Source organism: Branchiostoma floridae, chromosome 1 (assembly GCF_000003815.2).
Source record: "Branchiostoma floridae strain S238N-H82 chromosome 1, Bfl_VNyyK, whole genome shotgun sequence".
In the NCBI taxonomy this organism is placed as follows: Eukaryota; Metazoa; Chordata; class Leptocardii; order Amphioxiformes; family Branchiostomatidae; genus Branchiostoma; species Branchiostoma floridae.
Genome location: NC_049979.1, coordinates 5,105,261 through 5,131,043, shown reverse-complemented (window position 1 = coordinate 5,131,043; position 25,783 = coordinate 5,105,261). Strand labels below are relative to the sequence as shown.

The window sequence follows — 25,783 nt, the reverse complement described above, 5'->3', positions numbered from 1 at the left end:
AAGTTGACACAGTTTAATATAAGATGTGTTACACTTGTATATACTACATGTATCACTAATGGAGATCCAAATAAAACAAACAAACAAACAAACAAACTTGTTTCATATCAGACCTGTTGGTTTCCCTTGGGAAGAGCTGTGGCTATTATTGCTTTACTGCAGCTGATCTACTTTATTAGAAATTAACAATAGATGTATAAATGGTAGCTGTATTAATGGTAGGGAACATGAATTTGGTTTATTATGTACATCATAGTTATAAAACTTGTTTCAACTTGTACTTTATTGTATACCACATAATGTTTCTGAGACCAATGTCATTTTACACATGATAATAGAACAAAATATTTTTTTCCTTTCATCACTTCAGTTCATCTTTTAAATGCCGTTCGAATGCATGAACCACAAATGAATTTTACTTTGGACTTGCTGCTTTTAAGTTTAAGCCCATCTGTTAAGTGTTCATCATATTTGTGAGAATTACATGTAATTCTTCCTGTACCATTCTGATTTCTACAGGTAAGCTTTAGCATGCTGGAAATATATAACGAGAAGGTAAGATAAAACATTTTCTTGTTGTAATCTATATTTGCCCTTTCCAGAACTTATACTGGATGATGGATTGTTGAGTAATTTTTTCTGTAAAAATGAAATTACTGTTTCACTTTTTTTTGTATTTGAATGGAAATGGAGTCCTAAGAATGCTCTAATTGCTATACTAGTATGAGGATTTCAAGGCTTTTGCAAAAATTTCTGGCTATTGTTTCAAGGATAGAGGAAGGTATCATTTCATGTATCAAAATATATACAGCTGACAAAGCTTGTTGTATTTTTTTTCCATAGGTTAGAGACCTATTATCAAAGGATTCAAAGAATCTGACTGTACGGCAAAGTCCCAAGCAAGGTTTCTATGTAGAAAATCTGAAGGTAAGTCCTGTTTTAAGAACATGGTCAGTCATAATCCAACCTGGCAATGACATTGGTGCCTCTAGCTCCTGGATATGAAGCATAATAACAGGAAAATAACAAGAGGAAAGTAGAGTACTGTAGGTCTATAGTCATTTCTACCAAGTTTTACAGTCAGTTGTATACAGAGAAAGTTAGCCTTGTAGGATTTTAAAATGCCAGTGGGTGTAGAATACTCCACAAAACAGATTTCTTTGTTGTAAAATGGACCATTGTTTTGAGTGTCATACATCCACAAGTTCTTACATAATGAATCAGGTCCAGGTCCAAACCTGAACCTGATTCTCTGGACCTGAATTGGACCTGGACCTGAATTTTCTGTACCGGTATCCATCCCTAATTGTGACTATTTCTCATGATGGCACCATTCTGTTGTTGCAGCAAACTCCGGTACAAAACTACAAGGAGATTGAGAGATTGATGGATCAGGGCACCAAGAACAGAACGACAGCATCCACCAACATGAACGCCACCAGCAGCCGCTCGCACATGGTCATCACCATCAGGTTCAAACAGGTGGGACTAATCTCCAAGTAGATCCTACGGTAGCATAAGATAGTATCAAAAGCTGGCAGAGGAGTGACTGTCTTAGGAGTTTTGCTACATGGCAAATGGACACCTTTTGGCTGACTACACTCCTTGGCCAGTTTGGTACTATCTTATGCCATTATAGGATCTGTTTGGAGATTAGGTGGGACCACAACTCATGGAACACTTATCATCTTGTATTGGGATTTGGGAGACAGTTTCTTAAAAGCAAAATGAACTCAGCAAGTTTGCGTTACATCACTAAAATATCTTCATCTCTATAAATCAACTTAAAAGTCACAGCGATGAAGGTTAGACATTCAGTGTCCCTGACAAAAAACAATGGATGTTAATGTTTGAAACGTCTGACCATTTCCAAAATCATACCCAGTTGCTTTAGTAACTGCTTGTTGGCACTACTTAAAGTCAGAATTTTGTTTAAAAATTAAGGGCTCCCTAAGCCAACAGGGATAAAAGCTTAGAGTGATGTAAAGAGCTTTAAGTTTCCTCCATGTCATTATGCAAGACGAGAAAGATGAGAAAGATTTCCTGTTACCCACTTGACAGGTATTAGCAAAGGTTTGAATTGTCCACATGTAGCTTGTAAAATTTTTTGTCCCAGACAAGATGTACAAACAGTTGGTGTGTGTTGCAGGGCTCAAAATACTGGAGCTGTGCACACACTTTTTTTCTGTATGTGCACTGTTGCACTCAAATATTTTTGTAGGTTTACATAATAAATAATGTAAAGATATCAAAGTAGACTTGTATACACCATATTCCTGACATCTAACTCTCTAAGTGTTAGAAAGATAATAAAGTAAAAGTTACTGTACTTGTTTAATAAAAAGAAGTCAAACCCAACCTATCTAAATATAGTCAACACTAATATTCCAGTAGTCCCTTTGTATTATAATATTTATCACAGTTCATTGTTATATTCATATTCCCTATCTTGTTTGTACCATGTACTTGCAAACAAATAAACTTATCATTATTATTATTATTGAGGTTGGATTCAATCATCAAACTGTTTTATATCCAGGTGTTCATCAATGCGAGTGGGGAGAGCACCACCAAAAGCAGTGAGATCAACCTGGTAGACTTGGCAGGCAGCGAGCGGGCCAGCTCCACCGGGGCCACGGGGGACAGACTGAAGGAGGGGTCAGCCATCAACCAGAGCCTGTCCACTCTGGGCAACGTCATCAGGTCAGCCAGGACTGTCCGCTTGATGGATGTTTTGTTGTTCTGTGACTGGAGGATAACCTCCGGTGACAGAGTTTTGTATTTGTACAATGTGATGAGTGTTCGCATCTGTTTCTGTATGTTCCCTTTGCCGCATTTCTATGTAGTTTGGCACATCCTCTGCACGCAGCTGCGCGATGATGGACATTGTTGTTGTTTTTCGCGGTAGCTGTTTTTATAATTAATGTAATAATTTCAGAAATCACCCCTATGTACTTTGATATATTGGTCCAGGTCAGCGTTATTTCCGCCTGTTAGGGCCTTGCGGTAATTGGATATTGTCAAGCAGATGTGCCGTGATTTTCTCTTTGATCTTTTCGTGCACGTCGTGTTGTCATCTGTTCCATGCTGTTCTATGGTTATTTTTTTATAGATGCTATACTCTAAGCATAGTCTACCAGTAAATGTGACTGAGATGGGAATTTTCAGCAGCTACATCCAGGCCTTTAAAAAACACTCCATTACTCTGGAATGTTGTAGAAGGAAATTTGTAAACTTAACATGATCTCACCTGGTCAAAGATTAGTACTTGGACTCTTTGTTTAATTTTTCCTTTTTTTTCTGTGATGTTTTTCAGTGCCTTAGCAGATAATTCTTGTGGGAAGAAGAAGGTGATGGTGCCATACAGAAATTCAGTATTAACCAAGCTGCTACAGAACGCCCTGGGAGGCAACAGTAAGACTATCATGGTAAGTACAAGTTCAACATTACTGTGGCTTGTGTTTTTTTAAAAGACTTTGCTCAGTGCAAGGCCATTGAGACTTTGAGACTTTATTAGAAAATCCATTAGTGACGTGCCCTAGCCATTGACCACTTCTAGGCACTGAACTACGATCACTGTGGCAGCATCTCTTCTCCATAAGTCAGAAGCATTGAGCTTCAGCAAGCTCAACTAACTGACCCATAGGTGAAGCAGGGGCTATGAGGCTGCTCGGGAGATTCCGTACCCCATTTGACTGGAATGGTTTGATCTGCTCACACCGGGAAGGTCCCCTGCTCTTTTTGTCAAGTATGGCAGGTTCTTTTACGTGCGCGGTTTTTGTGGAGTCTTTTGTCAGAACTGATCAAGAGCCTTGAGCTGTGTGTAGGAGGGAGATATGTGTAAAGCTTACAAAATCTGTGACACCAGTTTGACCAATTGTTGTAGGTGATAACAGAAAAAACAGCCTGTTCTTTATATCTATTATAGGTAGTGTCTCACAGTTTTGTGATGTTTTTTTTCTTCGATCAATTTGCAGATTGCTGCTCTTAGTCCTGCAGATATCAACTATGAAGAGACACTGTCAACACTTAGATATGCTGATAGGTAAGTGCAACAGATGAGGTGCCATAAGTGTCATTATCAAACAATTTTTTTGCCGGTGCGTAGCACTGGCTTTGAATCGATAGAAGCTGTTCGTTTAATGGTTCATTTGGTTTGGATGGATCGTCTAATGTAGCCCTTGTTAAAGCCCTTTGAAAAGCACTTCACGCAACCAAGTCAGCATGGCCGAGCCGACTAAGGAGCTGCATTTAGATCGCAGTTCTTTTTCAGGCGTGGGTTTGAACCCCACCTACAACAAAGTTTTTTTCTTCTTTGTTTAACAAATCCCATGCAATGTCTTTTGATAGAAAATAGTTTCAAGACTTCAATGTTTAACCGCCCTCTTTTCATGCGATTTTGTTTAACATCCAGGCTTTTTCCAAAATACGCACCGACCAGCTTTTTTTTAAAGTTTTTTTTTTTTCATTTCATTTTTAAACCCTTCCAAAGTTACATATTTCTGGCTAGACACAATAATTTAGCATGGGAGTCACAGTTATAATACATGTGAAAATATGACGAAAAGCAAGAATATCCCTTGATTTGTGTTATTGTCCCTATTCATTTGTAGAGCCAAGAAAATAAAAAACAATGCAGTAGTAAACGAGAGCCCCACAGACAGACTGATCCGAGAGCTGAAGGAGGAGAACGCTCGACTCATGGCCAAACTGCAGGGTCAAGACAGAGGTGGAAAAGGCAGGGATGAAGGTAGGTTTGGTTTGGTTTGATACAGATCTACATTAGTGACTGATGTGTCACTATTCTTCCTGGAGTCCTGGTGATTTGTAGAGAATCACCAATTCTAGACGGAAGAATTTACACCATCGCACACCGGACCATCATACATGTGGGGGTTCTTTAACGTGCATGGGGTGTGGCTCTCCCCAAACATGGGACCTCCATTTAACATCCTATCCGAGGGAGGGCCCTAGCCTAAGCTAGGTACTCATTTTCACCTGAGTAAAGTTAGGAAAGCTGTGTAAAGTGCCTTTCCCAAGGGCACAAGATCATCGGTGACTGGTTATCTCCACTGGTCAAAACACCACTGATTATTATAAGCCAAAAATTGGTTACTCCAGCAACTACATATGATTTTGGAAATGGTCAGACGTTTCAGATAGCCATCCGGCGTCTTTCATCAGTGACAGGAGAATGTTGCAGCCTTGCAGGAGAATGTCAGTGTCACTGGCAAAAAATGCCGGATGGCTATCTGAAACATCGCCTAATGTGAGGGGGGTATCCAGTTGCTGGAGTAACTGCTTGTTGACGGTTGATTAAATCAGATGTCTAAGCTTCATCGACGTACACACATACAGACAAAACAAAGCCTGGTGAACTATTTGCTCTGTGCACGGTAGGTAAGCAGTGGGACTGAGGACTATAGTTACCAACTTGAAATTGATAACGTTCAGTAAATAATTTTCAAGTGGACACCAATTGGAATGAAGGCAAAAGTCACATAGTACAGGTAGTATGTTAAAGATCCTGGGAATCACGTGTTAACTCCAGTTACCTTGTTTATCACAGAACTGGAGAGATTGTTGCAGGAGAACGTCAGACAGATGTCAGATATACAAATGACATGGGAGAAGAAGCTGGAAGAAGCAAGGTGACTGTTGATATGCATTAATTGTATCTACAATGATATCTGAATAAAGAGACTCTTTTTTTTACACAACCATTGCTTTTATTCTCACCAATTTTTCGGTGACCGTCTTGTCATTTACTTCAGGACAATTCCGACTGGTTCACAATGTACTGCAGGACTGCAGGACTGGTCTCCTGTCCTGCAGTACAATGTAACCAGTCAGAATTACCCTGAAGAAGGTGACAGACGGTCACCAAAACATTGGTGAGAAAAAGCAATGGTTGTGTAAAAAAAGAGTCACCTGGTGAAACTATTCACAGATACAATGATTTCTGTAATGACGTCTGTCACTGGTCATTCCATACACATGACTTGCCATGATTAATTTGAGTAATGAATGTCATCTGTGGAAAAACTAGGCTTGCGCTAAACATTGCAACAAGCAATTTGACTCTAAAAGCTAGTACAACATGTTCTAATATACTTACACCCCTTTGTTGATTGTCTCTTGAATTTTATATCAACTATAACAACTATCCATTGTACGACTCCAAGAGAAAGTGATAAAGCCTATTAGATGTTCAACAATGTATTTTTCCTTTGTCACTTCAGGAGAGAATGGGAGCAGTCCCAAGCTCAAGTATCTCAGGTATTGTCACTTTCACTTTACTTTCACTTTATTTGTTGAACCAGGAGTGTACACTCAGGTTGAAGCTAGAAGCTAGAAGGTCGAAGCTAGACCTGCTTTTCAGGCAGTCCTGGACTTACAGTGTGTTGTTCATTTTTGTTGAATCTGCGTCACTGACTGTAATTTGTCTTTATAATAAAACCATATACATATTGTGTAATTTATTCATTTATTCATTTGCACCAGGCCAATGGCCCATAGAGACAAACACAGTACAATTAAAGAAAACTACATGATACCAATTTTTCTCACCTTCTGACGTTTCGATGTTTGTCAGACATCTTCCTCAGAGCTTCTAACTGGAGTTCTGCTTCTCTGAACTGAAGCATAACTCCAGTTAGAAGCTCTGAGGAAGATGTGTGACAGACATCAAAACGTCAGCAGGTGAGAAAAACTGGTTGTGTAAAAGAAAACTCCTATGTCCTATGATCTACCAACCTGATGAAGTTATTTTCGGAAACTACATGATACCACCAAGAATGACAGATCTGGGTATAGTCTTAACGTAGCCTAATGTGTTGCCTGAGGGTGCTGCCATATCCAGCTTGAAATGGCTCTGCCTTCTGTCTCTGATCGGCACAGCAACGTGTGCGTCCAGTATTCTCCCCTGGATTTTGAATGAAAATCCTGTCAAGCCTAGGGGGGTCTCAGGGCATGCTCCCCCAGGGAAAATTGTGAAATGTAGACCCTCTAAAACGCTATGTCCTGTATTTTGAGGGATAAATTTTGCCAGTAGACTCAGCTTGGTTCAATGGCATCTGTTTTGGTGAAAAAATCCACAGGGATTTCAGCTCACAGGGGACGGAATGGGCCCACCTTTTTTTTCCGTCCCTAGCAGCAATATTCCATCAAAGGAAGGAAAAACGGATGCTGGCTAGAACCCTGGTAGCCTAATGTGTTTCCTGATGCTGCTGCCATATCCAGCTTGAAATGGCTCTGCCTTCTGTCTCTGATCGACCCAGCAACGTTTGCGTCACTAATCCCCCGTTTACATGCCACCTGGGAAGCCAGGGTTTACTGCCGCGATGCAGGAGTGCGATAGGACCTACGGAACTGCTTTTATGTTTTCATTACCCTCTGGAAGACAGTTTGCTGTGCTGTAAAGATAAGGTGGCTGTATGTAATGTGTGCGTGTGTGTTTTACATCTCCCCAGGAAGACATGCTGACTAAGGAGCACCCTTACCTGCAGAATGTGAACGAGGATCCCTACCTGAGCGGGGTCGTAAAGCATGCGCTGCCTCCAGGTAAATAAATGAGCAACAGGTTACGTCCGCAACGTGATAAAACCTGCTTGATTTACGCTGATCTGTTTACAGCTAAAGGGCTGGGGCTTTCCGAGTTAAGCCTGGTAATCTTCAGGCACTGTGTGCCCCGGAACAATTTAACTAGCGTCTCAAATGTAGTTTTTATGTTTATGTTCCAGAAATAGCATTCTGTGTTAAGCCTGGTAATCTTTGGTCTCTGTGTGCCCCCAAACAATTTAACTATCATCTCAAATGTAGTTTTTATGTTTAGCCTACAGAAATAGCCACTTGCTTTGGACAGCAGTACTGTAAATATTCACTACATGCACTGATAACATATAAAATGGTCTTCTTTTGTCTCCTTACTTTTTCCTACATTACCACACGTCTTCATCACTTTTCTTGTAGTGAATAGAATATTGAATTGTTAAGATGTTTTACTGTATCACCAAATACCAGAAAAATTGTGTATCAATATTGATGGAATTATGTAGGCTATGGTAGTCTAACTAGTCTTGCATTCCTGTGCTTTTCTTGTGGTGAATAGAATGATTGAATTCTTAAGATGTTACTGTATCACCAAATATCAAGAAAAATTGTGTATTAACCTTTGGTTATTTAATTTGTACTATCATTATCATTATGTTGGATGGTTCCCCAAGTTTCTACTTTTGTTTAAAAACTCAATAAAAAAATTGTGTATTAAAATTAATGAAATTTTGTAGTCTATGGTAGTCTTGCATTCCTGCTCCATACCATCCTCCTACGCACGGTCCCCAACGGCTAGCTGACTCAGCCTTTGGGGCCCTGCTATCTCATGGCTTACCTGCAGTTACTTTCAGTTCCTCGTCGCCCTGCTTATACATCTTAATGAGCTTACCCTTATATGGGCAGTCAGCCGTTGGGGATCGGGCGTAGGAAGATGGTGCTATGTAAAACTTAAAATGATTGGCTGATAGCTTCCCAGCGGCCTTTGCGAGACAGCTTTTGACAACAAAAAGCCCAAGAAAAGCCTATTCTCTGATTGGTTGACAGCTGGTTTGTGGCGACAATCATAATAACCGCTGGTAGGCATCTAGATAGCAGGGCCCCATAGGCTAATGCCGTTAGGGACCGGGCGTTAGGAGGATGGCTCCATACAGGTGAACATCTTACATGAAATATGTCTAACAGATGTTTCTTTATCTCCACCCACACTTCCTCCACAGGAAATAACTACTTAGGCAATTCAAAGTCAGAAACAGGCAACAGCATCTTCATCAGAGGACTTGGGTAATTTCTCCCTTTTTTTGTAAATTAAAGTGATTTCAAATCTGAGTTAAGAAGGCAATTTTTCTTGTTGGACTGGTCCTAAAAAACTAGACCTGATGTTAGACTGATTAGGAAATAAACAGATTATACTGGTATTATGGCGGCAGGCATTCACTTGTTTGGGGCTTATTTGTCAAGGAAGATAGCAAGAGCGAAGTAGAGTTCATAGTCATTGTTTTCAAGTTTCTACAGCCAAACTTAACAGAGGCAGTAAGCGTTGTTTATGTGAAGATCCAAGAAACAGGTTCCATAGTAGTGAAATGGACCATTCACAAACAATTAGGTTCAGGTCCGGACCTGGACCTGATCCTCTGGACCTGGACCGTACCTGAACCTGAATTTTCTGCACTGGTAGCCACCCCTACTGTGCTATATGCTATCCAGCTGACATGACTTATTGTCCCTACAGGATCTTGGCGTGCCATGTAGTGATGAGTAACAGTGGTACAGAGATGTCCATCGAACCAGTGTCACCCGATGCTAAGGTAGTCATCAATGGACAGCAAATTATGGTCAAAACACCTTTACAGCACCTGGTGAGTGCTGGACATTTTTAATCTCCAAGCAGATCCTACGGTAGCAGAAGATAGTATCAAAAGCTGCCAGAGGAAGGAAGCCGGCCTCGGAGTGTGTTTGGCTACCGGAGGCTGATATACTCCCTTTGGCCAGCTGTACTCCAGCTTTGATACTATCTTGTGCCACTGGCAAATCTGCCTGGAGATTACTGAACATTGTCCTTTTCATTGCTTCAATTTTGCACCTGATATAATCAAATTATCATTGCAGATGATAGTGTATCTGTATGGTTAGTTTTGTTTTTCTGTCATGACTTTTAAGAAAGTTGGTGTTATCAATCTCTTTGAACTAAATTATCTTGTTGTTGTTAAATTCCATTTGTATTGTCTCTGCTTCTGTCAGCAGGGCTGGCCCTTTGTGATAGCCACAGATTACTCGGGCAGCCCTGGCTGTATGTGCTGAACAGCCAAGCCAAACCAATTTATAGATAAATAGACTAACATGTCACTTCACCTATCCCTTGACCTTCTAGTGGGTTGTTGGGGCACCATGACTGTTTGCTGCACTATCCTCCTCTATCTGAGCCTGTCTTCTGCCATTCTCATTGCTTCGGCTAGACTTCACCCAGTCCATTCTCTTATGTTGTACTCCCATCTTTTCATATAACATATATTTCTGTTATACTTGGCAGTTGAAGGGTTTTAAGAAAGTTGGTGTTATCCATTTCTTTGGACTAACATATCTTTCCGTTATACTTGGCAGTTGAAGGGTTTTAAGAAAGTTGGTGTTATCAATTTCTTTGGACTAGCATATCTTTCTGTTATACTTGGCAGTTGAAGGGTTTTAAGAAAGTTGGTGTTATCAATCTCTTTGGACTATCTTTCTGTTACATCGCAGGACCGGCTGATGCTGGGTTCAAACTGCCTGTTCCTGTACGTGGGGTACCCAGCAGACAGAGTCGGCCAGGAGGAGACAAAGCAGTACAGCTACGACTTCTTCCAGCAAGAGCTCGCACAAAGCCAGGTTTGTTATTGGACATTTCAACATCAACATTGTCTTCTATTAGCATGAAAGCTCATCTGTGTCGGTATAATCCACATTGCAGTTTTGAACTGTCATTCCACACAAGAATTTGCTCACCTTGAATTTTTGTCGCACATCTGTCGACCTTCGTCAGGAGTGATGGTTCAATTACTCTGAGCACGTGACATAGGGACACGTGACTCAAGTAAAGAATCGTAGATGCCTGGCAAGCAGTATTGGCCCCAGTCTCTGTCTCACAAGTGTTTGGGCAACATTGTCTTTGTTTGAGTGGTTCTTACCCCCTCCTTAAGGCTGTAGGTGATTTGGGAACAGGCCTATGTTCTGACACCCCTATGTTCTAAAAACCTATGTCTTCTGACAGACCTTTGTTATGTCTGCCCTATTTTAGCATTAGGAGTGTAGAAACACGGGTGTAAATGGTAGTTGTGGTCGTAGATATAGGGGAGCTACTTTTTCAGCACCAAGGCTAGTCCACCGAGATCTTTCGGTTCCAAAACACACTGTTCTAGGTCTGAAAACTCCTAACGCATGATCTCTGTAACTTCATCAACAGAAATAAATCATGAAACTTGAAAGTTCATCTGTGTTGGAAAAAGATTCTTGAACTAGTTTGACTGTAATATCCAACACAAAAATTGGACTCACCCAAATTTTCTTGACAAGTCTTTTTCAAGGAATGAACAGTTTGGGTGGAATTTGGGTGAGTCCAATTTTGGTGTTGGATATTACAGTTAAACAAGAAATAAATCATGTTATTGGTGCCTGGTTGTTACCTCCATGAAAAACGGAGGTATACGTCTTACTGTGTCTGTCTGTGTGTTTGTCTGTGTGTGTTTGTGTTTGTGTTTCTGGATATTTGTGGTCACCATAACTCTAGAACCTCTGGATGGATTGTAATGATATTTGGTATGTGGGTAGGTGTCAGAAAGATGAAGGTCAGGGTCGATTTTTAGCCCCCTTGTGTCTGACCTTGGTACTGCAGCAGAACTTTGATTTTTGTATCTTTTGACCTGGACATGCTTTGGTCTTGTTTCACAGGGAATGACAACTCTGCTCGGCACCCCGAGACTCGGGGAAGGGGCAAACGAGGCCATGGACAAGCTGGTGTTCCAGGACTTTGTACAGCTCATGCCGAAGGTCGACGAGGTCAACGCAATGAGCAAGGACATGAACAAGGTGAGGAGTTAGGAGAAGGCAGGCTTTTCTGGTGCTCCCATTCTCTCACGGTTTTACTGGCAGTACGTACAAGATCTGATAGGGGGCACTTCTGTAACAGTTGAATGCAAGTCTGTCCTATGGTATTATACAGAGGCTTTGATGTGTTGCACAAGACAAGAGTGTACAAAAGTTGCAGATTAGAAAACAACTCATTACGGAAAGCATGGGCCGAACTCTATCAAGGCACAACATTCAAGTCTTTAAGGAGGTCTTTGTCAACTATTTTGAAATAGTAATACTAAGATAATGTAGTATTATTTCATGTTATTGGTTTTTATGACAAGGCAGGTCGTGTATGCTAAATTTGTTCTAAGTTTTAATCATAAGTATGTGTTATCAATATCAAACTAGTATTACTTACTAGCATACCAGGTGTACAGTGTCTGTATCTAATTTTTAAAATATTCATTTTTATCAAATATTTATTTTCATGAGTAATGTCTTCATGTTACCTCTTATGAAGTGTGTACATGTGAACTGCAAAGCAAAGACTGTCTATGTCCGGTAATGACCTGTATACTCTGTATGCTGCCCTCCAGGCCATGACATTTCAACCCATCATAAAGAACCTGGCCTCCCATGACTCACTGGGCAACAATAAGGAGATGGAGGTGGAGGTGCTGGTCACCAACACAGTAACTAACCAGGTATGTGCCTTACGTTGACTTGCGCTATTTGTTCTTATACTGTATTTATATGTACTGTAAATGCAGAAATTTTCGCGGCGGTTTTATTTTCGCGGTACTTAAAACTACCGCGAACATTTTTCCATGGCAGTAAGAGACTACCGTGCATGGTGCTACCGTGAACTTGAAACCACTGCGAACAGTCCTTTTTCCCGCTTCCGTGAAATTAAATCTCTGGGAACTTAAATGCATTTACAGTATTATTATTTGATGTATCATTTTGTTATGTTTTATGTCTTATATTTTGAAAACAGCAAATTTGGGGATTTCAAAGTGAAGACCATTCACTTGTTGAAATACATGTATAAATCTCTTTGAAGAAATTGGTAAGGGTTATTGCAAAATATGTAATGATTTCTTAAGATTCTCTCTTTCTCTTCTTAAGACGTCTTTGAAGTTGGCTCTAACTTATGTCATCTAAGTTCCTCTTTATTGTACATGTACCAAGCATGATGATTTATGCCACATCCACGGGAGCAAAGCATCCTTTTTTCCTTCATAATCCACCTCTAAGGAGGAAGTTCCACGCTGAGAGCTTCTTTCCTAGGTTATGGAATAAGCTTCCACGGACTTGCTTCCCTGCGGGTACAATCAAAAACTTTTTTGAGTGAAGGGTTAACAGACATCTTTCTTCACAATCCAGTATTGTAACCTAAGTGAATCCTAAGTAAATAGAAAAAGATTGATGAGGCTTGTTTATTTGACAGGTATGGATGTGGTCCAAGGCCAAGTTCATCAACAGGAAGTTCCTGATCGAGGAGCTGTACCAGCTGTACATGGAGGAGGGTAGACTGGATGTTGAACAGGTCAGTTCTGAGGGACTTATCTTATTTCATTCCCATTCCTTTACTGAGCCTCAGACCACATCTGCTTATATTTGTTTGTTTGAACCTTTGTTTATTCAAGAAAGCTTAAATCAGCCCGCAGGCCGCTTTTATTAAGTCTTCTGCTCAATTAAAGACAAAACAAATAACAGTCGAAGTCAACAAAAGGGAACTAATGGATACAAGGCTGACATATGAAAGAGGTTGACATGAAAATAAACTAAGTCAACATCAACAGAGGACACTAATTAAGAAGGTTATACATAAATGTTGGTCCGATTAACAGCGATAAAAAACAAACGGAAACAAGATGATGGCATGAAAAACAAAAGGCTGGCTTACCACTTTAAATTAAACTAAGCGAATCTTCCAGTCTTGGAAATGTAAGAACAAAGTTGAAAATTTTACAGTTTATCGATTGTGGGAGAAAAGGGCTGCCCATAAGGAGTAGGGTTCATTAGGTTCTGCTTGTTTTGTTTGTGCCTTTATTTTGACTCCAAAGTGCTCCATTCGGCCTTTAGGGCCGCTTTTCGTGGAGGTCGAGTTGGGAGGAGTGTCAATGATAAGTCTGTATTTCTATCGATAATACAAAGAATAGACGGATGCTAAATGCATAAATAGATAGATAAATGATAATAATGAAAATAAGTAATAATCATTAGTTTGTCAATTCCATGATCGTTCGTGGATCGCTACCGTGACAAAAGTCTCTTGAAAGTTGTAATCGAGGTAGGGTAGGGGAGGGGACTTGTCCTCTCTAATACACATTAGTAGGCAGAACAAGATGGATAGCATTGTGTTTTACGGGTCACATAACAGTCAATAAGCTGGTCATGCAGGTTCTTTGATGTTGTTTATTACACCCCTCTTCACAAGAGGCCGCAACCGCTGAGGGACCACGTACTGGACTAATCGTTCAACAAATTTCACAGATAGGGAACGTAGTTTTTAAGAATGTTCTGTGTGCTTTGTTGCCTTTTGTGTCAGACTTTTAGTACATCTTCCATCATATTCCAATTATGAAATTAAGGGTCAATAATCCAATTTTGGCTGCTGTGCGGTTTCTCAGTGCTGGTTATCCAGGGAGGCGAATAATTGTCAATAGATGGATTACATGTAGGTTTAATGTAGAAATGATAGGAGAATACAGACAAGAGGAATTTATTGAAGGACTAATGAAATGTGTGTGACCTAATGCACTGTAGTGCCAACTAAGCCTTTTAACAATTACATTGGTATAAATAGCTGACTGATGGAAGAGGAAACAAATCTCAGGAGTAAAGAACAAATTAGCATTTTTGTCATTTACATCTGTGGTGTCATTTATACTCTGCATGTTCTCTATAGACTTAAAGCCAGCTTGCTCATCTTCAATATGACATTCCTTTTAAAACGTAGGTCTTTTGATTTTTAGCAAACTGTAGTATACTTGAAACAGCATACTCAGTTACCATCAGCATACTCTTTGTTCTGTAAGTTTTGTATACTTTTTTTTTTAATCACTGAAGGTAAACAGTGGATGCTGTTTGAAATGTCTGAATAAATTTGATATATACATCCAGCAGTAGGGATTGATTTAACTACATGTTTTAACTACATCCTGGATGACTAATCTGCACAAACTTAGCATACTCAGTCGTTCTGATTCCAGTACCCAGCAACACATGATCATGTGCTTCTTCCGGCTGAAGTTTGAATGTTCCCCAAACAAATGGCTCTGATATAAGTTCTCAGATTGAGCCTCACTTTACCTTGCCTATGATGGGTGTAGAATCAATGACAATTCATCTCAGATTTGTGCTCATTAATATTCAAAACCGCTGCCAGTGGGTTGCCGTGAGGTCAGGCTCAGGACCCCAGTTTTTTCATCATCACTCGATAGAAATCTTTGATCGATGGGAAGGGCACTTTGCATTTGCCTCTTGACCCACATGCTAAGCACTTAAGCAACTTGCTGCATTTGTCAGTGGATTTCAAAGGCTCATTTGCCTTTCTGCAAGGTGAACTAAATGTTCAAACACCAGTGATTTAGAACACTGGCTTAATCAGGAAAGACAACAGTTCTGAACGAAGCCTATTGAGCCTGTTAGTATTCAGTGGCTAATGATGTATTGGCATGGTACCACCAGTAATATTAAGTCATAGAATGAGTACCTGTAAGCTTTCCAATGTTGCAAAATAGATTAGAACTTTTTAGATTGTTTGTTATGACCCCTAGAAGTTTGTGCAATTGTGGTACTACAAGCAGGTTGGCCTGATTTTGCTGAGTTTTCTGTGAGCATATTTGTGTTGGTGAGATGATAAAAGAAGAACCTTATCAATAACATGTTTTGACATTAGCTGAATGGAGTTAGCTTCATGTTTGGATAAGTATCAGATGGCTTGTACTTCTCAAGTGATTTATCGATTCCACGGCATGAGAAATGGGAGCATTTTTCAATTTGGCATCCATCAATGATTCATCAATTGCCAAGTGTTTTCGGGGCCTTAAGTATACATGAGGTGTGCCCCCGGCCGTAATGAGATCGGTGATCCTCAGACTGGCTCCTCCGGTGTTGATGAGAAAGTGGGTGTGATTTTCTGCTACAGCTGGGCCATAACTCCGCTGCCAATACCGAGTATTGACTGCAACGGTCCTACAGGGAAAACAGTGATCAGGTACTTAATTTGCCCCACTTGCTATGCAGGGCCACACCTGCTGGCATGGATGCAGGGATATTAGCGGACAGAAATGGCGAATACTTCGTCAATGTGTCAGGAGCCCCATCCATCAACGGGAGAATGAAATTTTTGTTAATTTAGCCTAAATAGGATCAGGGGGTCAGGCGGGCTCTCAATGTGGCTTTGTGACACTATTCAGGGAAATAATCAGGCATGGCCTTGTGGTAATCACCGTGGATCCACAGTGGATAGACATGATGACAGCCCATACATCAGTAACTGCACACGTTCAGGGGTGGGGGACAGTGCAGTGTTCTAGCTAGCCTGAAATTTTTTTCCGTCCCCCGGATTTTGAATGGAAATCCTGTCGAAGACGCAACGATCCTAGGAGGTCTGGGAGTATGCTCCTCGGCAAAATGTTGAGATCTAGACCCTTTATAAGACTATTTCCTTTATTTTGAGGGGCAAATTTTGCTGGTAGACTCCGCTTGGTTCAAGTAGTATCTTTACATGCTGATTTTTGTCTGTCAAAGAGGACGGAATGGCAAACGTTTTGTCAGTCCCCAGCAGCAAAATTCAGTCAAAGGACGGAAGGAAGGGTGCTGGCTAGAACCCTGGGACAGTAAATACAGCACTGCGGACTATGGTATCTTCTGCTAACAGACCTATTATTAAGCTAAGGCAAACAGACATAAAACAGATTTGGACGTTTTCCTTTTTTTTTTGCCATGTAAATGTGCTACTCTTATGTGTTGATAGGTGAAGGGGTCAACACATATGATAGATGACCAGTTAAGTCATACACTATACTTTTCTACCAACCCTAACTTCTAACATCAAGGTTATGCCAGAAATTTGTGATTTTATGTTGAACTTTCATTGAGATTGATTTGGGTATAATGATTAAACAGAATGTGACCAAATTTGTGATTTTTTTATAATCCTTTATTGGCTTTGAATCTGTGAAATCCTGTGATAATCATGTCTCAAAATGTTGATTTGAGCAATGTAATACCTGCAGTTATTAGTAAAAGAAGGTAATTTTAGCCCAAGGTAGCTGTTTGATAGAAAGCTTTATATAAGAGAGTCTGCATGCTCTTTTCCATAAGGCCCTTATAATTTCCTGTAATTTGTAGGGAATCTATTTTATTCTACGTAATTCTTAGTTGGTAGCTTTCGTGAATTTATTGTAAAGCGTAGTCAGCCATCCCAAATTAAGCGTAAAGCATTGTCAGAACTCCCCACGCAGACCCTCTTATAAAAAAAATCTGCCAAATGATTGTTTTCCCAAAACGCTATTCACTACCACCACATCACAGCATTCTATTGTTACTGCAATGTACAACAGTAGACTTTTATTAAACATTTACCATATGGAAATTTTGTTCACATTTTGAACCTCCCCCCGCTGTGACTCCTTCATGCATCTGATTGCTGTTGGTGCAGTGTCTGTAGCTTCAAGTTATTACTGCACACTCACAGACCCATACTGTGGGAGTCAGAGCGATGATGGATATTTGGTAAACATCATATTAAGCTGATAAATATGCATGTGTTTAATTGATATGGCCACAATGTGGTGATATTTGGTACATCTTGCTGTTAAACCTGGGTAGGACAGACAGGAAGAGCAATGGAAAGTATTTTCTATCCTCCAGATAAACAGATCCTTTCATTTGTACTTTATTATAGAGCCGTTTTGTTTATTATTTTTTTATTCAAACTGTCTTGTTACACCCTGCAGTTTGACAAATAGAAATTGTTTTACTAAGACATAAAAATGTACTGTCTCCAGATAGACTGATGTTGTCATTTGAACTTTATAGTGCCATTTTATTTTATCATTTTTTTTATTCAAACTGTCTTGTTATATACACCCTGCAGTTTGACGAATGGAAGCTGTTTTACTGAGACATAAAATTGTGCCAGCAGCACTTTTCACTCAGCGATTCTGACAATTTGTGCCGTCTTTCTCCTGCTGGGAGACGGTGGGGAGTCCCATCATTTCATCCGTACCTGGTGCAGAAGACGTATGGAGATGGTTTTGTCGCACCTCTTCAGGAGACGAATGGGCTGCATAGATACAGCGAAATTGATGGAGTACTTTCTAAATCTTCCCACTTTCCGACACCTTTGACTGTCGGTTATTGATGCGCCGGGAGAGCAAAATCCACCATATCCTGCACTTGTGTTTGGCAGTACGGGCAGGAAGAAATTTGTATCCCGATATAGGCATGACTTGAGACTCCCATATGTCAGCCTGAATGTTGCGCTGTCAGTTTAATGTTCCTAACTACTCCGTCTGTATTCCCATGCTAATGAAGTGGATCATGCCACAGCCCCCCCGGTAGTGCGAGCTTATTGCCAGATTAGACCTGCTCAGAAGAGTTGACTGTACGAGGTGCTGCTGAAGTCAGACTTTTGTCGGAGAGTGCAATTTGCATTTGTATGCTAACTCTCAAACCGTGGAGCCGGAAAGGGATGAATGTCTCTGTATAAAAGCTGCTGATGAATGTTACACTCAGGTTGAATCTGGGACTAACTTCACCATCGCTAGGCACGGTGTTACCGATGGCGTTCCCAGGAATCCACATCATCTATTTTGCAGCTTAAGTGCTTGGCAAGGTGAAAATGACACGGAAGAATGGCGGGGAAAACACATTTACAGCAAATTGGTGATTTTTGTGCCACTCTGAAACGTAATCGTCCAGTTCTTATTACCTCTTAGCTGAATTCCTCTTTATGTCATCTTTATGTAGTAAGATGATTTTCTGCCTGAGGTCTTCATATAACACTATGTACATGTCCGTGGTGCTGAACTGATGCAATGGCTGTTAGTAGCAGTTAGGTCTGCACTTTTAAAGTGAATCATATAATGTTCATACAGCTATGTTTTACTCAAGGAAATAATTAACAAAAAAACACCTTGTTCACAATATCTTAATAGCATTCTGTAATTTTGCAAGATTTAAAAATAGCACACTTTGGTGACTTAAGCCTTGGTGGTTGAGTACAAACATATTTTTGATAAGGCACTTGCGTTTTTTAAATGATATTGCGGATGACATGTTATATGTTGTGTATGTTACGTGTAAAAGTTATTTGTAATTATTGCTCCTGGAAGAGTAGATGTTGTAATGTAAAGCTGTCAACAACTAAAGGAGTCAATAAACAATAAACAAGGAGAAACAGCCCTGTACAGATGTGGAGATGCTGCTTGTGACGAGACATTGCCTAACAGTACCACACCTAAGTACACTTTAAAGTTGGCAAATATATCCACGAATGCTTATACTGTAGAACCAATAGTGTAAATGACATGCTAGACCAAAATATGTTGATTTATTCATCCCTGTAGAAATCCATATATGTCTGTTTAGTTGTACTGTAAGTAGTTGTTATATAGACCTTAGAAAAGTTGCTGCACTTTTGTCGTGTGAATAAAGATTCTCTTCTGTTGATTACAGGCCAACGACCCCTTCTGGGATCCAGTGGAGGACGTGTTTCTGGGAAGGTAAGTCACTCATTCCCTGACATTATAGGGGAGATACATGTAGTACCTGCTTATTTGTACCATGTATATCTTTACATGAGGCCACACTAATTCTATTTTTTGTTTCTATGATTTCCAGACCCTATTTTCTCTGATTTGAAAACAAAAAAGTTTTCAGCTTGATGGCCACACCTCGTGTTGACAAAATTTTTTTGCCTCTCCTTTCTCAAATTAACGATGGGCCTCAAATTCCAATAGCTGTACGTGCCTATATTGGACGGTACGTTTATCATTTCAAACTTTGGACTTTGCTACCAGGGACCCCCTACATGTTGAAAGTTTAGGTTTTCCTGTCCGATATCTCTTACCCCCTGACTTTTTGAAGAAAAAATTTTTTAATTTTTTATTTTCAATCGACCAACCCAATTTTTTGGGGGGAAAATACGAGAAACAACAAATAAAATTGATGTGGCCTGAGGTGTAAACTATTACGGTCTGTATTTTTATCCAAATAGCAATCCTGCTACATGTAGTATGACCTTTCAATTTCCTTACCATGTGATTATATGAACTCTAGGTTTGTGCCTTGTACAATAAGATGAAAATTGGTGCTGTGCTGTGCTATATTCTTGCAAATTATAGTCTTCTTAGCATAATCCACGGATATTAGAAGACAAGGACTTAACTTCAGCATGCAGGGCTTTTTGCTTTTCTATCAACTTAAAGAATGATCGAGTCATGGGTCTTCATAGCAAGGGAGACTGAAATGCCCCTTGTTAATGCAGCGCTGTGCATCGTTAATGATAAAAGCGTTTACAAATGGAGGCCATTAAGCCCCTACCAAAGTGCTTGGGCTTCAGATTTGTATTACTTAGAGCTGTAATGGGATTTTATGCGTCGCATCAATCGCACCACGTTCAACAGGTTGATTAATTCTGTTCCTATTAAGGCCAGGAGCTTGATGTAGGAGGGCACAGTACAGTATGTTTGCCTTCACCCCTTTAGCATGGATGTTAACTTTGCCTAGCAAAGGTTTGGACCAGGGTTGGACAAGTCCGCTAGCCCCATGGTTGTCCAGGGCAAGTAAAAGTGCTGATTGGGCAAGCGCATGACCTACCACACTTGACTGATCAATTATATTTGTTGCTTTTCACAGTCATGGCATCAAGCATTGGTCTACAGAGGAAACAATAAAAGCATTCCATTGATGGCAGTGAAAAAACATAGGAAAATGTCATTTAGATTTCAGGGCAAGTGAAAAGTTGGTTTGGGCAAGGAATTCTTTAATGTACTTGCCCGATAGGACAAGTAAATTTTAGAAAACTTGTCCAACCCTGGAGTCAATGTAAGAATTCAAAATAGGAATAATGTTTTACTACAGCTCCTTGCGTGGACGTTAATGCGTTAGTTTTGTTATTCCTCCCCCAGTGCCCACATCTGGCTGCAGAGCCTGGCCTACCGAATACAGATAGACGAGCAGATTGAAGTTCACAACTACCAGGGGAAGGAGGAGGCCATGGTGCAAGTGGTCATCTCCCCTGCTGATTCACAGGGCAGGTCAGGATCTTACTGCAACGGCCTTTTATTAAGGCTTCTTAGCACCGATGTGTGGCAATAGAGTAACGTTAAAGACTTACCGGGTCCTGTTTTCTCAAGTTTTATTCTTTGATTTACGAAGAAAGATACAAGTGGTCATCTCCCCTGCTGATGCACAGGGCAGGTCAGCATCTTACTGTAACATCCTCTAGTTAAGGGCTTCTTAGCACCGATGTGCGGCAATGGAGCAACGTTAAAGACTTAGTTTTTGTTCCTTGATTTACGAAGAAAGAGACCGGTCACTGCCCAACTTGCACTTTTAGGATTTTCTACCAGAGGGCCACCTTACAGTGTATATATAGTATCTTTTCTTCGGTACATGGGGAAAATTGGCAGTAGAGTAACGTTAAAGACTTACCGGGTCCTGTTTTCTGAATTTTTATTCTCTGATTTACGAAAAAGAGATCACTGCCCAGCTTGCACTTTTAGGATTTTCCACCAGAAGGCCACCTTACTGTGTGTATATATATAGTATGGCAGGAATCTTTTCTTCGGTACACAGGGAAAAATTGGCAATGGAGTAATGTTAAAGACTTACCGATTCCCATTTTCTGAATTTTTATCCTTTGATTTACGAAGAAAGAGATTGTTCACTGCCCAGCTTGCACTTTTAGGATTTTCCACCAGAGGGCCACCTTACTGTACATATATATATAGTATGGCAGGAATCTTTTCTTCGGTACACGGGGTAAATTGGCAATGGTGTAATGTTAAAGACTTACAGGGTCCTATTTTCTAAGTTTTTTTTTCATTTTTGTTCTTTGATTTACGAAGAAAGGGACCAAGTTGCACTTTTAGGATATTCCACCAGAGGGCCACCTTGCTTTACATGTATATATAGTATGGCAGGAATCTTTTCTTCCTGTACACAGGGTAAAAATTGATTCGGTAAGCCTGCCCTGCTGAATCAGGTCTGTTGATCCTTTCCTGGTAAGGTGAGGGGATTGATTCCCAATAACAAGGCAGATTGCTTCAAGATGAGCCCCGGCGCACGGGTCTCCCCTCTCCCATTCAGGTGCCAGCGTGATGGATGCATGTCATTCCGTCAGCTGATGGCCAGGCAATTCCACCTCGGCAAGTTCACAAATGCTCCACTCTCGCACTTCATCAAAACTAATAGAAAATAATGGAGGTGTCAAAGGCAAAATCCATGGCAGGGATATTTCTCCGTCCTGCCCGGCCTGTGTGCCGTGTGATGCGATGGAGGCACCTGTGAGTTTGTGCATGCAATGTTTTGTTTGTTTGAAGCTTTGTTTATTCATGAAGGCTCAAATCAGCCTGCAAGCCGCTTTTCGTTGAGGTCATGAGGGTAGAGGCAAGGGTCCGACATATGTACAGTTTACATCATTTAAAGTCCTAATAGTATATATACTCAATTTTACATACATAGTAAAAAATACACAGTGTCATGTAGATCGCACAGTAAGTCAACAAACATTACACTAAGGCATAATCGTAGTCATCTGAACTGGTTTTCTTTGGTAGGTATTTGATCAAGTTACGGAACATTTGATTTTGCCCCATAATGTGCCAGATCATCTCTTGGACCGCTTTCTATAACAATGAGAGGACCAGGGATGTCCAAACTGCCCCACTTTCCATTCAAAGTGCTGACTCAGCACCAAGTACTAGTAGTACAGCGTTAGGTTTCATCAACAGTTACAACTTGACAAGATTAAGGATATCATTAAACTCTCAAACATTCAAAATGACTCATCTCAACCCTCATCATGCTTGTGTCACTGACGAAGGATACCGAAACGTCTGACCATTTCAAAATCATGTCCAGTTGCTTGAGTAACTACTTTTTGGCATACCTCATCATGCTTCTCTGTAAGTTGTGTTACCAGATAGGCTGGCTGAAACAACACAATTACCATAAATGGAAACTTAAGGCAAGGTCTGGCATTGACTTTCATTGGATCCAGACATTTGCAATTGCGCCCCATCGGGAAATTCTGGCCACACAGCAGATCAGCCCGCAGAACTGCCAACACAACTTCCTGTTTTCACTGGGAAACTTCCCATTGCTGCAACTTCACAGTCATACATCACATGTTATTTCGGTGTTGGCACAGTTATGAGCTTACTGATCAATAGCAGAGTATAGTTGAAGATTCAAAGACTCTGCTCCGGCCGAATCTGGCTTCAGGGAACTTTCAAATGATTCTGAAGCAGGATTTAAGTTCGGTTTACTTGAAGTTCGTTCATCCACCTTATCCAAAAAGTAACCCAAAAAGTGCATTAGACCAATCATTACCTTGTCAGCAACTGTATGGATATGTGTATTGTCCTATCAGGTTGTGATCTCTTTAGGTCAAGGAAAAAAATGTTTCCTGTTTCCCTACCTACCCTAGACTTTTTTGGGGGGGTGGGCAGTGGAGTCACATAGTTTCCAGTTAGAATTTTTATTCAGCCTGCTTCCTATTGCAGTAAAAACACTGCTTGTCCTATCTATTGAAGGATAAATGTATGTATTATGCACAAAATTAAAGTTTGACATTGAAAGACAAGTGTCCTCATGCATTTCGGTTTACTTTGTTCATTGACAACTGTATTGTAATATGTCTTGCTGTAATTTTGCCCAGCCTATAAAAAATTCCAAGAAAAGAAAGAGAGAATTCCTTACCTACCGATCCTAATTTTTTTAGGACTGAAACATGAAACACATGAAACATGACGTTTAGTAAGTGGTTTGAACAAGGTGCAGATAAATGCAGGAGACAGACTGAAAAATCTACTGTAAATGCAGAAACTTTCGCGGTTGTTTAATGTTCGCGGTTTTTAGCGGTGTGGCTACTTCACTGCAAACTTAAAACCACCGCAAATATTTTTCCATTGCAGTAAGAGACCACATTGCATGGTGCTACCGCGAACTTAAGACCGCCGCGAAAAGTCCCTTTTCTCGTTACCTTGAAATTAAATCCCCTCGAAATTAAATGCATCTACAGTTTCAGACAATAAGTTGAGGACAGATATTTAATGGAAACAGGTTCTCAGCACGGGTCCACTATCAGGTCCATGTTCATCAGGGTCCTTCTGGAAGGATAGAGCAGAACATGTGAGGTGACACTGGAGGTCAGGGTGTTACAGCAGGGCAAGAAGGGTCACGGGTAAGGGCAGTGGCAGGGTAACAGTATCACATGTGTGAACTTCAGTCTTCTATAGCTGACAACACGTGGCAGTTTGGCAGATGTGGGGGTAGGGGGTTGGTATGACGATCTGTGCTGCAGGAAATAGCCACAGGCCGAACCTCCGTACCACCATTATCTCGAACCCTCACGTAGGCAGGAACTCATTGTACTGAAAATTGAAGGCATTGATTTCTGGTGGACCAGAGAACTGGTGGATAATTAAAATTGTAAAATCAAAGGCCAGGGTCTCCATTAGCGCAGACCCTATTGTCGAAGAAGGGTCACCTGCCAAAAAGTAGATTGGGACTCTTGAAAGGGAGTCAGAGCCGGTCCATGAGAATTGTTATATCTGTCTATGGAGGTTGGTGTGACTGATGGAGTGGGGCTTATAGAATTTGTTCAACAGGGTCAATCAATAGGACATTCATCAGACATGGGTTGGGTGGAGATTCGCAGTCTGCACCAGACAGGAAAGAGGAGCACAGGGACCATCATCGCTGCCATGAACAGGGCTCAGCTGATGGAGTATTGAGTTTTTGGCTGTGGCTCGGACTCTCCATGACAGATCTCGGGATATTAACTGGGAGGCACTAATAGAGTGTGATCCTTCAGCGGCTCCCTTGTTTGTGCCTCCCAAGCCGTGTCCATTGATACCTCATTCGGCCGCTACAGGACGTGAAATTACCAGCTGTGTCCATTCTGCTGGCTTCAGCAATAAAGCCCATATAGCCTGTCATGTTCAATCAGGGTTAAGAATGTTAAGCTCTGATGGGGCATGGGGGGCTGACCTGCTATCGTGCCGCTGTCCCTGGCGAGCTTACCCTCCTCCCTACGTGCAGATAAACAAGATGACATGCCGGAATCGCTGTCCTACAAGTGGTTTTATGGGTCTGTACCTTTACTGACGGCTGATTAGGTATCCCACAATCCCCTGGGAGCAGTTAGAGCCTAATGCCGGTGGTTATCTTGCCATATTGTAGCCCATCAGCCATAATTTATACAAACATCAAGGCAAAACATCATAAAGAAACCGCAAAAAGGGTTTATGCCTGATAACTCGGATGCCTAAAGATGAAGGTTCATTGATTTAAAGTGTTTGTCAGGTTTTTGATCATTATTTTCCTTATGCAATATAAGTGATTACTTCAAAATGTACATGAATGACTGGTTTGTCGGGTACAGCATGCATGTATTGTAACATCATATCAAGCTTAAGGTCATACAAAAGCATGTCCACACTCTCTATGTGGACAGTTCTGTGTTCTGCTCATGATTTGATAATGATTGTAGTCGACAAAGGAATCAACATCCTATGTCATGATATTGTATCTGAAGTGGTTGGCCACGGAATGATATGCTATCTTTTTTATTGTATTGAATGATGAGTTAAACTTCACTTGCACATGCTATAATTTGATCCTGGATATATACTCAATTTCTGACCAACATAATCATTGGTTCAAAGAAAAATGAACTTAGCAACAAAAATCCATATCAAAGTCACTGACCTGTTTTATCCTAAGTCCATCCCTTCTGTGTCAAAATGAATCGATGTGGAAAGACTAAATGGCATCACTCACACATCGGTGCATTACTGGGTCTACATGTAATGCTACTTCACCTTTATCCGAGGAGTAATCTATATCTGTTTGTCTAAAAAAACCGGATATTTAGTAGCATATACGGATATCAAGACGGAGGACTATCTTGACAATATCACCAATATGAAACCACCAT

The 25,783-nt window shown here is 40.6% G+C and overlaps 1 protein-coding gene across 1 annotated transcript in view; it reads left to right on the top strand.

Annotated features, from left to right (window-relative positions):
- LOC118417087 (kinesin-like protein KIF28P) overlaps positions 1-25,783 on the top strand; it is a 60,425-nt gene that overhangs the window by 14,022 nt on the left and 20,620 nt on the right. The window contains exons 4-21 of the mRNA XM_035822485.1: positions 520-555; positions 844-927; positions 1,348-1,482; positions 2,540-2,703; positions 3,317-3,428; positions 3,978-4,045; positions 4,614-4,750; positions 5,570-5,651; positions 6,243-6,279; positions 7,473-7,563; positions 8,772-8,835; positions 9,284-9,410; positions 10,288-10,413; positions 11,473-11,610; positions 12,192-12,299; positions 13,046-13,144; positions 19,291-19,337; positions 20,745-20,873. Coding sequence (XP_035678378.1) covers positions 520-555; positions 844-927; positions 1,348-1,482; positions 2,540-2,703; positions 3,317-3,428; positions 3,978-4,045; positions 4,614-4,750; positions 5,570-5,651; positions 6,243-6,279; positions 7,473-7,563; positions 8,772-8,835; positions 9,284-9,410; positions 10,288-10,413; positions 11,473-11,610; positions 12,192-12,299; positions 13,046-13,144; positions 19,291-19,337; positions 20,745-20,873 — 1,784 coding nt within the window. The remainder of the gene's footprint in view (positions 1-519; positions 556-843; positions 928-1,347; positions 1,483-2,539; positions 2,704-3,316; positions 3,429-3,977; positions 4,046-4,613; positions 4,751-5,569; positions 5,652-6,242; positions 6,280-7,472; positions 7,564-8,771; positions 8,836-9,283; positions 9,411-10,287; positions 10,414-11,472; positions 11,611-12,191; positions 12,300-13,045; positions 13,145-19,290; positions 19,338-20,744; positions 20,874-25,783) is intronic.